This window comes from Poecilia reticulata, linkage group LG14 (genome assembly GCF_000633615.1).
Source record: "Poecilia reticulata strain Guanapo linkage group LG14, Guppy_female_1.0+MT, whole genome shotgun sequence".
Taxonomy (NCBI): Eukaryota; Metazoa; Chordata; class Actinopteri; order Cyprinodontiformes; family Poeciliidae; genus Poecilia; species Poecilia reticulata.
In genome coordinates this window covers 9734431-9746592 of record NC_024344.1, presented here as the reverse complement: position 1 = coordinate 9746592, position 12162 = coordinate 9734431, and the positions used below count along the sequence as shown (strand labels likewise).

Genomic DNA, 12162 nt, shown 5'->3' with positions numbered 1-12162 from the left:
ACTCCTCTGAGTATGCTGTCCTTTCAGTAATTTGCCTTTTTTTGTCCATTTTTATCTCCCACTTACAATTAATCAGCTACTAAATAAGTTTTCTTTCAACACGATTAATCCCCTTGTTTTCATTTTCACCTATAAGTAATTTATCTTTCTTACGGGAGCAGGAGTCTTGGGTTTCCCGTCATCTTCCTCCTCGAAGCCCTCGATGTCCACGTCCGAGTCCTCCTCTCCTGGTCTCCTCATGTGCCGTCCCTGACAGCCAGAACGAAACAAAAATAATCACACATAGTCCAGTTTTTATTGAAATGAAAGCATATATAAAAAAAAGCTTTGTACTGGACAACTTTTTTGGTAAGCAGGTAAAATAAATTGCCCGATGCTCTGAGGAAAGTCTGAGGAGAGGTGGCATGTGTCTCCCTCCGTACCTGCCCCCCTCTCTTCTCTGGAGCAACCAACAGAGGTCCCTCAGAGAAAAGGCTGCTGGGCTCTCTGGGTAGACTCCCTGAAGCCACGCTGTCAAACAGATCAGCAGGCTGGCCAACACCACACACAGTGGCATACACAAACAAAGAGAAAGGAAGTGAAGGCAGGAGTGAAGCACAGGAAACACGTTGGAAAGTGGGGGAGGGAAAAAAACAAGGAGACACTGTGGTGAAGAAACCAGACTGCGCAAATACAACGTAACAATCTGGAGGGGAGCGCTAGTAGAGCAAAGAAGTCAGAAAGAAAAGGGCAGGAATAACAGTGAACGATGTAGCAAGGAATCTACTGCGTGTACCACAACGTACGCTTCTCTCCTGTACGCCGGCAACCTGACCGGGCAGCGGGCGCGCTTACCTGTGGCGTGTACGGCCCGGGTGTCATTGGGTCCAGGCTCTCCAAGTCTGCTGCGTCCAGAGCTGCTTCCTTGGCTGTGGAGATGTCCTTCTCCAGCTGGGTCAGGTGCTCGTCGTACTGAAAAGAAACGAAACGTTATTTCAGTGAAACGTCTACCCTCTAGTGCGAAACGTTTCGAGAAAAAATAAATAAATAAAAAAATGTCAGAGTTAAAATCAAATTTCAACTTCCTCTAAAGTGATCCTTGAAAAAACAACAAAAAAAACAGGATTCAATCACATTGTGACAAAAATTGTTCCTTTTACTTAAAAAACAGAAAATAAAGAAGAGAAGTGGTGGATGGATGAATAAAAAAGGATGGATTGATGGATAAATGAATGCACAGAAAAGACTTAAACGCTGGTATAGGGAATGAAGTTTGGGGATCGGATAAGTTTTCATTAAAATCCAGACTTTTAAAGACTATATGGGAATCTTAACCGTTTTATCTTAAAAAGATCCCTAAAAGATATCGTCACCGGTTTCTACGCAATGATAATGTGTATAACAAATAAAACTTACCTCTGCTAAAGTCCCTTTGCACACATTTACAATATCCAGGGCGGTCTTGGTGTACGGACTGTCTGAACCTGTTCAAAAGGCACATTCTGTCACGTGTTGTTCTGCACAAAGTAAAAAAAAAAGAAAAAGAAAAAACATACAAAAAAACAAAACAAAACAAAACAAGCACCATTGTATTTAATGCTGTTGGCGTGGATGAGACTGACATCTGAAAGGAATATTTCCCGATTCTGGTATTTATGCTTGGAGATGTTCTGCAGAACAAAAAAAAAAAAAAAGACAGCAGCATTTTAGTAGTCTCATCCTGATTTCTTTATAATGTTGACACTTTTTTTTTTTTAATTACAGCCTTTTTGTTAGTGTCTCACCTTCCGGATAGTCTCCAGATCCATAGGATTTACAATAACCTTGTAGTAATCCGGCACAAACTTTTTGTTGACAGGATGGTGAAACGGCCACGACTGTTGAAGGAAACGGTGTGAGAGGAGAGGAGGGAACGAGCGCGAATCGATTCTGTCACGGCTCAAACACTCTGCATGTTGTTTCTAGTGAGAAAGGGCGGCGCATACTCACATCGGGAACCACCATCATTTTCTGAGTCACAATGTTGTCCAGGATGAAGGAGAACGCCACCTGGTCGTCATCATCCAGAAGGGGGTTGATCGCTTTCTCCAGCCTCACCAGCCGATCCTCTTTCTGCCGCCGCAGCCAGAAATGCGACGGTTATGACCGAAGCTAACAAAACTAGAAAGACATACTGCTTCTTTTAACTCACCTCTTTCAGCTTAGCGTCACACAGGTCAAGCATGGACTGGGCCACTTGTGTAATGGGATGTTTGGCTCCTGGTGGGGGTGAAGAAAAAGAAAACAACAAAAAACAACACAGATCAATCTCAGAACACTGATGGGGAAAATTCGAAGGCACGCGAAGAGAGTTTTGGATCACCGTTGTACGTGGCGCTGTTTTTGACGATGAGCTCCACGGCCTCCCGGAACTCCTCCCTCGACGGGTACATCCGCTTCCGCACGTTCTCCCTCAACGTCTGCAGGTCCATGGGCCGACTGATTATCTTGTAGTAGTCCTTGACCACCTTGGCGTTGACTGGTGTGTGGAAAGGGTACGTCTAGATTTGGAGAGGGGAGGGGATGGTTTTTGATGAGACTGGGCAGGGAGAGGCACAAACTGGAGCATGTTTCTGAGATCTTACATTGGGGTGATCCCGCATATCGTTGATGATTCCCTCCAGCACCGAGGACAGAGTGACCATGGGGTCAGTGCGTCTGCGGTGGATTGCCTTGTGTGGTTTCTGTTAAAAGACAAACAGAGTCAGAAAAACACGTTAGAGCGTCTTATTACCAGGAAGCATAACTTTCAACAACATCCACATAGGGGGTCAAATGGTTTTGTCTGGCTCATAACAAGAAATCGAAACTTGTACAAACTTTAATCTGCCAGGACATGAAAATTGAAGGCAGCTAATTAAAAATTTGTTTCAAAGGAAAATGATACGTACTACACTCGGTGTCTTTTTCTTGAACCAGGTTTTTTGCTTTCATTTCAATTTCATAGCACAAATATTCAGTGATTATGTCAGAAGCAGACGTGGCTACATTTAACCTAGTGACATGAAGAACGTATGAAACATACATCATGTTTTTGTTGGGTGAGAGGAATGAACATTTTTCATTGAGAAATTGATAAACTCCAAAAATACAGGATATAATATGTTTTAACAGGAATATTCCTGTTTAAAAATGGCTTCTTTTTTTTTTTTTTTTTTACAAAAATATGATTTTTTTTTATTGTTTAATCAAAATATTGTATTCGCTTTATTCTTGAGCAGGTACAAAACTTTGGAATAAACTTTTTTTTGGACTTTTAAGTTAAAAAAACAAAACAATAAAAAGAACTGTAACTAAAGGGAACTTTAAACTTGACAACTTCAACTCAGTGTGCAAAAACGTTTCAACTCCGCCGCTCTGGTGCCACTTTTGACCAAAACCTTCCTTTTAACTCGGATACAGAGTCGTGGTCAAAAGACAGTTTTTCATAAACTTTGCAGTTTCGGTTTTTAATAGCGCCTCTGTTGCTCTGAAGAGCGGTTAGATAAACTGCAATTAGTAGCAAAGTTAATAAAAATGAGTTCAATCACATTTTGCACTGTGTTCCACTTGCGTATTTTGTGGTCTTTTAACCCTTTAACCTATTTGCATATCGCTTTCCTCTCTGCGTGTTAACCTTTAAATTCTTTGGGATTTAATTTAGTGTTTTGATTCTTTTATAGTTCTGGCCAGTACTAGGAGTGAACTCAATGACTGATAATCGTGCTCACATTGAGGTAATCACAGTGGACCGCACTGCCAACGCGTCTCTTCTTCTTTGGTGGCAGCTGCTGTTTGGGAAACTTGAGCACCAAAGACTTCCTGCGCACCTCATCGGCACTGTTAAAGAAGCAGCAGCAGCTCACGTGTGTCAAAGAGGACAAAACATAACACACAAAGCACATACGTGTTATGGGAATAGATTAGAAATGAAATAAACAACGATCTGCTACCTTTCAATGAGCTGCTTGCCCAGAACAATCTTAGTGCCCTCCACCTTGATGAGTTCCTCGTTGTCGTTGTGGATCACGGTCTTTTCCAGCTCCTCCTCCTGCTCCTCCGTCATGGCGACCGGGTTGGAGGGCGGGGCGTTGGTTTGGTAGTACAGCGGGCAGAATTTGTTGGTCCTCATGTGTCCAATGGCTCCACACGCGCCGCACTTCAGCTAGAAAAAAACAAACAAACACAAAACACAGAAGCAAACATTAAGGAACACGATGGCAATCTATCAGTATATGCTGCAAATTGAAACTACATAAACTCAAAGTGAGCTTGTAAAAGGGAAAGAAAATGTCTATAGAACTGAATCAGCAAGCTTACTTTTACCTTGAGGTCTGGTCTCTCCTTGACCTTCTTGGACTTCTTCTCCGGCGGTCCTTTGATCTTGTCTTTCTCTTGGTTTCTCTTCAGCCGCCTGAGCTGCTCTTGAATACGCCGGCGCTCCTTCCTCATCTCCTCCCTGTGCTGCTCATCGAAGAGGGCAAACTTTCGTCTGAAACCACAAAAAAAAAAACCAGAAAGAAGGGTGTGAGGGATCCATCTCCTCCTTAAAAAGACCTAAAACTCTGGGACCGAAAGCCGAAACTCACATGAACTCATCGTCCTTGGTGGTTCTGATCCGGGTGTAGGCGTCGATGACGGCGGCTTTGCGAACCGTCTCGCAGCGCACGTACTCTTTGCCGTCCTCGTCCCTGAAGGTGCGATAGATCTTGAGTCGTCGCCCCGTGGCCGACGAGTTCAGGCTGGTGACGGAGGACGTGTCATCGTCTTTGTGGGAGCTGGTGGACAAGGCGCTGGCTGTGAAGGGAAGGACGGTCGCACGAGGGGTCAGAGACGCACGCTTCGGCAGGCAGAACGTGCCCCTGCTCCGCCGAAGAGCTCGTTTGCTTACACAAGCCTTTGCGGCGCTCCTTGCGTCCCTTGTTGTCGCGGTCGCTCTCCTCGCCCAGCAGCATCCTCTGCAGTTCCTTCCTCTCCTGCTCCTCCCTCTCGCGGGAAAGCTGCGAGCTGGTCTTTTTGTTCTGCAGCATGTTCTCGATGTTCTTACCCATCTCCTCAAAGTCGCTATCTTCAGCTGAGCTGCTGTCTGTGTCTGTGGACAACACCTCCGTGGACTCCAACACTCTGCCGTCGAGGGGTGAAAATAATGAGAAAAAAACTTAAAACTCGCACAGGGTGATTTCAGGGTGACAAATATGACGCTAGGGAATAAGCCACACTTGTTCTGCAAGTCAAAGATCCTCTGGCACTCCTCCTTGTAGCGCTCCTGGTGTTCGGCGACAGAGAAGCGAGAGCCTCGGGCGAACTTGCTCATCGGGCCTTCGCCTGAACGTGCCTGCTCCGTGGACATGGTCCTCACCACGTCGATCACCTCCCAGCGGGAAAGCTTCTTGATCTGACACGAGAGCAACAAAAAGAATTGCCGAAAAATGGAGCAAAAACACCATTCCCAGAGAAAACAGCAGGGCGGCAGCATCGTGATGAGAGGATGTATAAAGCTGAACATGGCATTCAGCAGTACCAGGTCTGTATGAGTGAACACCTGCCAACAAACCAGACATAGTTTTGATTTTTACCTCTTCCTCTGGCACGCCAAATTTGCGAAGGAGCTGCTTGGCGTTCTTCAGAGAGAGCCTCCTCAGGTCAGCGTCCGTCCCCGTCACCGTCTTCTTTACAGGCTGTGGCTCTTTGTCGTCCTGACGAAAAACAAAGACAAATATATGGAAAAAAAAACTTTGGGGGGAAAAAGAAACGATACCGGGATGATGGGAATCTACTTCAGAAAATGGACCTTTTGTTGAGTGGGCTTGTTTGGCACTTTCACATACGAGAAGCCTTCTCCACAGCCGGTGGGATCTGCCACTCCCGTGACCTCCAGCAGACACTTCCCCTTCATGGCGGAGATGAAGGCTCTGGTCGTGTTCCAGGGCGCCGTCCGCACCTGCGGTCCGTGACACAGAGTTAGTGTGGAAACGACGCTTTGCTTCTCTCTCGTCTCAAAACCGCGTTCACGTCGTCAAGCACCTCGTCGTCGATCTTCATTTGAAAATCCTCTTCGTTCTCCTCTTCTGGAGCAAAGAAAGACTTCTCGCCGTATCCAGCATCCTGCGATGGATGGAAAGCACAAAGTTAAACGAAACACAACATTTACTTTTGCTCCGTTTTATTTTTCCACCCCCACAAGATGAGGTAACCATTGTCACCTTAAGCCTCTGCTCTGCAACCAGCATACTGTAGTAAGAGCAGCACTGCTCTGGAGAAACCATGGCTCTGATTTCTTCTTCTGTGGGCAACCTGAAGTCAGGCTTCAGCACCCACCAGTTTGAGTCCATCCCTGGCACGAACACAAGACACTTGGAGTTTCATGTGAGCCAAGTAAAAAAAATAAAAAATCCCTGTCTCTCTCTACCATTTCTGATCAACACTAGATAAAAACACATGTTGAAACCATGTGTGAATGTCTAAAGTTTTCCTCCCAAATTCTGTGTGTGTTACCTGTACGCTTGAAGTCAGCGCAGAGCTTGAGCCGCTTCCTGATGCTGCTCTCCGAGTGCGAGGGAAAAGCTTTCTTTATATCCTCCATGCGGATTCTCCGAGGCCGGTCTTTGCTCTTCCAGAACAAGCGGTAAATGAACACCTGCAGAGAACGCAGATGAACCTTCAGCAACATCAAGAGGAGAGGTCAATGCGCCGCGGCGAGACGAATGCACCGACCTGCAGGAAGTCTCTGATGTGAGTGTTGGCGCGCTTGGAATTTGGACCTGGAACCTCAAACAACGGGCACTCCTGACCAACGACGAAAATGTCCACGAGCTCCCTGATGTAGTAGCCGTGTCGAGTTCGTATGACGAGGAAATCCGTCTCCGGCATCTTGTGCAGGTAGATTGGAGCCCGGAAGAGGTTGTTTTCAAACGCCTTTAAGGAAGACAACAAAAATTGCGGCGTGTCAGTAGGTCAGAGAGATTTTATCTAATTGTTTATACATTATCAAAAACATGGACATGCAGACCTGAAGAAGCTGACCAGGATGAAGAGAACCAAGGAAAGGGGAGGTATGGCAATAAACTGTCTCTCCGTATTTACAGTCAGGCGCTCCTGGATCTTTTCCGGGTTTCTGCGGGACACAGGAACGTTGCCATTTGCAAACGCGTTTACACGACGACCGGGTACGAACGGACGTAAAGTCACAGCTGAAAAAACAAAGACGCTGCTCACCCTCTTGTAGTAGTTTTTGATCTTGCTCGCCATGCCAACCTGCATGATGAGAGGCGGGTATTCCTCGCTGTACTCCGCCAGGATCAGATCCCCGTCTTTGCCGGTCAAGTCCTGCGGCGTTCGCATGAAGAACATGTCTCCGCCGCCTGACGCCTGGCGCTCCTGCTCTCGCATCTGTTCCCCAAACGCACAGCAATATGCGTCGAGTTATTAACAAGAGAGAGAGAGAAAGAAAAAAAAACACACAGCCTCGTTGTAGAAGTCCCTGCAGAAGACGGTGAGGGGGAGCTGCTGAATCGTATTTCTCTCTGGTTTTGTATTTTTATTCATTCCTGTTCCATCTGTGTTCACTAATCTGCTGAATGATCCCACAAACCTGCCGACTCACAGCAGAGCTGGAATAAATTAGCTTCATGTAAAACAAAAGGGTAAATTGGGGCTTTCTTTACCTTGGCTTTCTTCTTGATGTGTTTGAGCAGCGGCTGAACAGCGTGCGGACCCGGCTGCGCTAAAGCTCCGAAAGAGTATTTCTTCAGGGCCGGTCGATGGAACTGCCGAAGCTTCATTGGACCCATGTGAGTGGGGAAGAAGGGCTGCCTCAGCTCAAGTGCTGGAATGGAGTGCTGTGGAAGGACAGACAAAGAACTCGTTAAAAAAAAAAAAAAAAAAAAGAGGAAAGAAACAAAGAAAGATTTGGCAGCATTCGGTCTAAAGCCCGTTTGGTCTCTGTTAGCTACCTGAATGATGTTGCCGCCAAACGTTCCTCTCAGGCCTTGCTGTTTGGGATAGTAAAACTCGTCGTTGGAGAGGTTCCAAGGATCTTTGACTTCAGGTTGGGACATGTTCTGTGATAAAATTTTTAAAAATAAAAATCATTAAAAATTTAATGTTACAACTACTAACTTTATTACACTGGAATTTACTCAGCGGCGTCGGCGTAAAAAGGAGATAAATGGAGGTAAAACACAGCATAGAAAAAAGCCCAACTACTGCTCATTTATAGGGGTAACTACTGTTTTTCCCTAAATCCAACACCTTTAACCATGGATGTGTACAGTCCCATCTGTTCTGATATTACAAAATATGTGGTGTGGCAAATAAAGTAATTTTAGGTTGCAGAATTTCTGTCTGCTTTGATGGACTGATATACCTGCTGTGGCTCGTCTTTAATCACGCCGGTCTTCCCCAACAGAATCCGACTCTTCTTGATTGCCGTCTCCTTCTTATTCTCTTTTGACGGCGAATGAGACGTCGTCTCCTCCTTTTCATCGGGGATTTCTAGACGACACAGGAGCTCGGTAAATATCCAACCAAAGTTAAACATGTTTCGCAGAAGCTGAGATCGGTGAGGTCATGGTTTCTAATTCACCTAGTATTATATTCTCATCGTTGGGATCCAGTGTGAGAACCGGCGGCATGAGGAAGTGGTCCATCTCCTGGTCGTCCCAGATGATGTTGTCTTCCCAGCGGCCGTACACCAACTCCTCGTTGTCAATGGGGAAAATGGAAAACCACAAACAGTCTTCTTCTAGAGAGGCTGCAAGGAAGCAGAAATAATCAATAAACATCAGCGTGGAAGCTTTATTTGACAGAATAGCTGTGCAGAGGAAACTAAAAGGACACCTTGATTGTCGTGGCTGCTTTTCTCCCGCTTCGAGGCAGAAATCAAGGAAGCTTTTGGAATAGGCGGCGGCGTCGGTGGGACCAGCTGGGAATTGCTCCGGGTCAGACCTGGAGGATTATAAAGTTTATGATTTTATTCCCTTCTTATGGAACCTGGTGTTGAGAGATTTTCAGCAAAAAAAAAAAAAAAGCTACTTTTTTTCTAACATTACGAGGTTTATTTGTGTGTATTATCCAGGCTTCTACTCTCACCCTGCTGGGCATTATAAGCGTTAGCATTCCGGGTCATGCTGGAGGGAAGCCATCCTGCTAAACTGGCCCTCTGAGTCTTGGTCCCCTTGTGTTTTACGTCTTCTCCGTTCCAGATGATGTCGTCCTCCCACTGCAGCTGAGTGACCATTAGGAACAGTTCGTTCTCCAGAACCCGCCTCACTTTATCTCCGTCGCCACCGTCGTCGTCATCGACATCCATGCTGTCGTCTTCTTTCTGAGCCTGAGGAAATATAAAATGGAGAGTCACCACTAGTCGCGTAAATGTCATCCTCGTCTGTGGAAACAAACCTCTTCAGGAGGTTCTGTTACTTCTTTGGGCAGATCTTGCTCTTCAGCCTCACTGAGCTGATCTTCTCTGAGTTTGAACCCGTAGTTGAAGTTGCTTCCGTCCTCAGGTACTCCCAGCATGTCGTACCAGAGCTGCGCCGGACCGTATCTCCATTCTGCTACCTTAGGTCGAGACTCTGTCTCTTTGTCCGCGTCTCCGGACGTCTGCGAGAACTTTGACTCTACTGGAGCCATCATGGTTATCTAACAACGCGTAGAAAATATGCAAAAAAAAAACATGTTTTAAACATTTAGAAAGAAGTGACAAACCACAGTGAAATGGATCTTTCTTTATTTTTGAATGAGTGCGCATCCATCTATAATCAAAAACAATTTAAAACAAGTTAAGAATAATACTTAGACATTTTAATTCAGATTTTTATCCTTTAAGATTCAAAAATAACTCTTCAAACATCCTTAAAAAATTTTTTAAGGATGTTTTTTTTTCCATCCTTAAAATAACTTCAAAACTCATAAAAGCACTCAAAAACTAAGAATAAACTACAAAACTACAAGACCTTGTAACGCGAAAGCTTTACCTCGTCATCAGAGAGACAGTGCTCTGGGGCTGGAGGGAGTGCGTACTCATAAATCCATCCAGACTTTTTCTCCTGAATTGCTTCAGAGGCGTCTTCCTCTGGCGGAGGAGTCCCTGGCTGAGGGTCTCTGTGTTTCCGCTTCTTCTTCCTGCGGGCGCTCCTCCAAACCGAAGGCATGTTCTTACCAGGACCGAACAGCCGTAAAAACCTAAGAACCTGACAGACATCCAAAAAAATAAAAACTCTTAGACTACGTGTTTCATTTAAATCTAGCTAAAAAAAAAAAAAGACTCTCAAACAGTATCAGATTTATTTTATGTTTGAAAAACTGATTTACCTTGCCAGGCTTAAACTCTGGAAAGAGTTGTGTGACACTCGGTAACGCCTTGGCAGCATCCTTCTGCATGATGCCCGCAAGAGGCAGGGTGAGTCTGTCCGGAGGCCCTAGAACTCCCGAACCCTGGCAGGGCCGCTCCGTCTCCGACTCAGAGTCTGAAGAGCTGCTGAAGTCTACCTTATCGGCAGCGGAAGACGGTGCAATAATGGAGGGCAAGATGATGCCATCGCCCTCTTCCCCAACTGCCAATACAGAGGAAAATTAAAGTCGGAGTAAAGTGGTAATCCAGTGTTCAATAGGTGTAAGACAAGCACAGGTTTTTGTTTGTTTTGTTTTTTACAGGCAGCCTTTAAAAACATATTTTACAATTTCTTTTTACCATTTGTACCGGTGGGCGATCCTTCTTTCTTAGCTGAAGTAGGAAGATTAGGCGGTGGAGGAGGAGGCATAAGCTTTGAGTCAATATCCTCACAGTCAGCATCATAATCATCCTCATCATCTAGGAGGAAGGAGATTAAAGACGCGGTTACACACCAAAAAATAGAAAGTTAAAGATAAGGTTAAGAAAACAAACAACAAGGGTATTGTACAACCGGAAATTTGGTTTTTGATGCCAATAAATGACATGTCAGAGCAGAATGTCTGCTGAAACACAATCCTAAACCCTAAATTAGGATTCACCTGTTTTCCTGCTGGGCTGCAAAGACCCCATCGCCTGGTGGTACTTTTTAGTCTCATCCTCAGCAACCTCGCTGATGTCAGAGTAGTCCACTGCATCGTCAGTGCTTTTCACCCAACCTGCAATAGGAGATACAAAAATATATCACATCTGGTTGCTGGTCATAGTCTTGCCAAGCGCTACCATCATTCATACTCACCCTCTGAATCCACGCTTACAGATTCTCTGTTTTCCTCCTTATTCTCGCTCTCATTGGCCGTGATCTCGGTGATGAGAGAGCCCAGACCCAAAGTCCCCAAACCAGCAAGATGCTTCTTGGACTCCTGGAGCATGACAATATGCAAATCAGAGACAAATATTCCCTAAAAACTGGAAAAAAAAATACTCACATACAGAGTATAATATTGTAACAAGAAGTCTTGAAAAGGCTCACATTGTCCAGAACACTGTCTCCCTCTAACTGCCCATCTTCATTGATGTTTCCAAACAGAAAGCCAGTGAGGGAAAAGGGTCGGTCCTGGTCTTCATCGCTGTCTGAATCAGACATCCTGCAATAAGAATAATGGCATTATAAACACCAGGCACACAGCTAAACCGATGGTACGTAAGATATGCAATGATGACTAAGTTTTACACGTTAGTGCTCAAGTAGTTACAAGACCTATACTATATTTAGGGAATTATGTTGTACTTACCTTCTCTGGTTCTTCTTGAGATTGTTTATGTTTTTGTTTTGGTATTTTCACTGCATGCTAACACAGGCAGCTAAGCGCTAAAAGGTTTAGCTAACGATGGTTAAACTCAAAAAGCTGTAATACGTAAGCTAAAAGCTATGTTACTATGCATGTTTCCCCCCGTGCCTACGTTAAATTGGCCAGGTTATGATAAATAATGTTAATCTATTTAACAATCCGTGACACAACCCGATTAAATATGAAGTTTTGTTTTTATTTGTGCAACACAGAGAAGCTATCCGTAAACGAGCGGAAACCTCGCCGTGACCCGGATGAACAGCGTGATGCGTTAACGGGCTACTCGGAAATTTGTCGACAGCTAAAATTTCTGTTGAAACACAAAGAGTAAATTACTGAAGTAAAGAATATGTTCAATAAAGTAAAAATAAATAAATAAAAAATGTTTGATGGACTCGACGCCTGTCAGAAATGGTGTAT

The 12162-nt window shown here is 44.8% G+C and overlaps 1 protein-coding gene across 4 annotated transcripts in view; it reads right to left on the bottom strand.

Annotated features, from left to right (window-relative positions):
* taf1 (TAF1 RNA polymerase II, TATA box binding protein (TBP)-associated factor) overlaps positions 1 to 11999 on the bottom strand; it is a 14006-nt gene extending 2007 nt beyond the window's left edge. Inside the window, exons 1-38 of one of the 4 annotated variants that reach the window (XM_008427616.1) lie at positions 11686 to 11999; positions 11424 to 11538; positions 11190 to 11313; positions 10993 to 11109; positions 10691 to 10810; positions 10312 to 10553; positions 9975 to 10190; positions 9397 to 9639; positions 9088 to 9328; positions 8836 to 8943; positions 8582 to 8749; positions 8363 to 8490; positions 7950 to 8057; positions 7662 to 7835; positions 7213 to 7386; positions 7007 to 7111; positions 6712 to 6912; positions 6493 to 6634; positions 6201 to 6331; positions 6022 to 6102; positions 5789 to 5938; positions 5574 to 5693; positions 5217 to 5392; positions 4889 to 5121; positions 4587 to 4794; positions 4318 to 4489; positions 3951 to 4162; positions 3729 to 3837; positions 2604 to 2702; positions 2342 to 2519; positions 2171 to 2238; positions 1969 to 2091; positions 1764 to 1856; positions 1565 to 1649; positions 1396 to 1463; positions 835 to 951; positions 423 to 530; positions 154 to 249 (exon numbers count right to left, since the gene is read on the bottom strand). In XM_008427616.1, the coding sequence (XP_008425838.1) occupies positions 154 to 249; positions 423 to 530; positions 835 to 951; positions 1396 to 1463; positions 1565 to 1649; positions 1764 to 1856; positions 1969 to 2091; positions 2171 to 2238; positions 2342 to 2519; positions 2604 to 2702; positions 3729 to 3837; positions 3951 to 4162; positions 4318 to 4489; positions 4587 to 4794; positions 4889 to 5121; positions 5217 to 5392; positions 5574 to 5693; positions 5789 to 5938; positions 6022 to 6102; positions 6201 to 6331; positions 6493 to 6634; positions 6712 to 6912; positions 7007 to 7111; positions 7213 to 7386; positions 7662 to 7835; positions 7950 to 8057; positions 8363 to 8490; positions 8582 to 8749; positions 8836 to 8943; positions 9088 to 9328; positions 9397 to 9639; positions 9975 to 10190; positions 10312 to 10553; positions 10691 to 10810; positions 10993 to 11109; positions 11190 to 11313; positions 11424 to 11537 (5352 nt within the window). In that variant the 5' untranslated portion in view covers position 11538; positions 11686 to 11999. The remainder of the gene's footprint in view (positions 1 to 153; positions 250 to 422; positions 531 to 834; positions 952 to 1395; positions 1464 to 1564; positions 1650 to 1763; positions 1857 to 1968; positions 2092 to 2170; positions 2239 to 2341; positions 2520 to 2603; positions 2703 to 3728; positions 3838 to 3950; positions 4163 to 4317; positions 4490 to 4586; positions 4795 to 4888; positions 5122 to 5216; positions 5393 to 5573; positions 5694 to 5788; positions 5939 to 6021; positions 6103 to 6200; positions 6332 to 6492; positions 6635 to 6711; positions 6913 to 7006; positions 7112 to 7212; positions 7387 to 7661; positions 7836 to 7949; positions 8058 to 8362; positions 8491 to 8581; positions 8750 to 8835; positions 8944 to 9087; positions 9329 to 9396; positions 9640 to 9974; positions 10191 to 10311; positions 10554 to 10690; positions 10811 to 10992; positions 11110 to 11189; positions 11314 to 11423; positions 11539 to 11685) is intronic. The other 3 variants (XM_008427617.1, XM_008427618.1, XM_008427619.1) reach the window with 3 other exon arrangements.
* Positions 12000 to 12162: the final 163 nt, after the last annotated feature.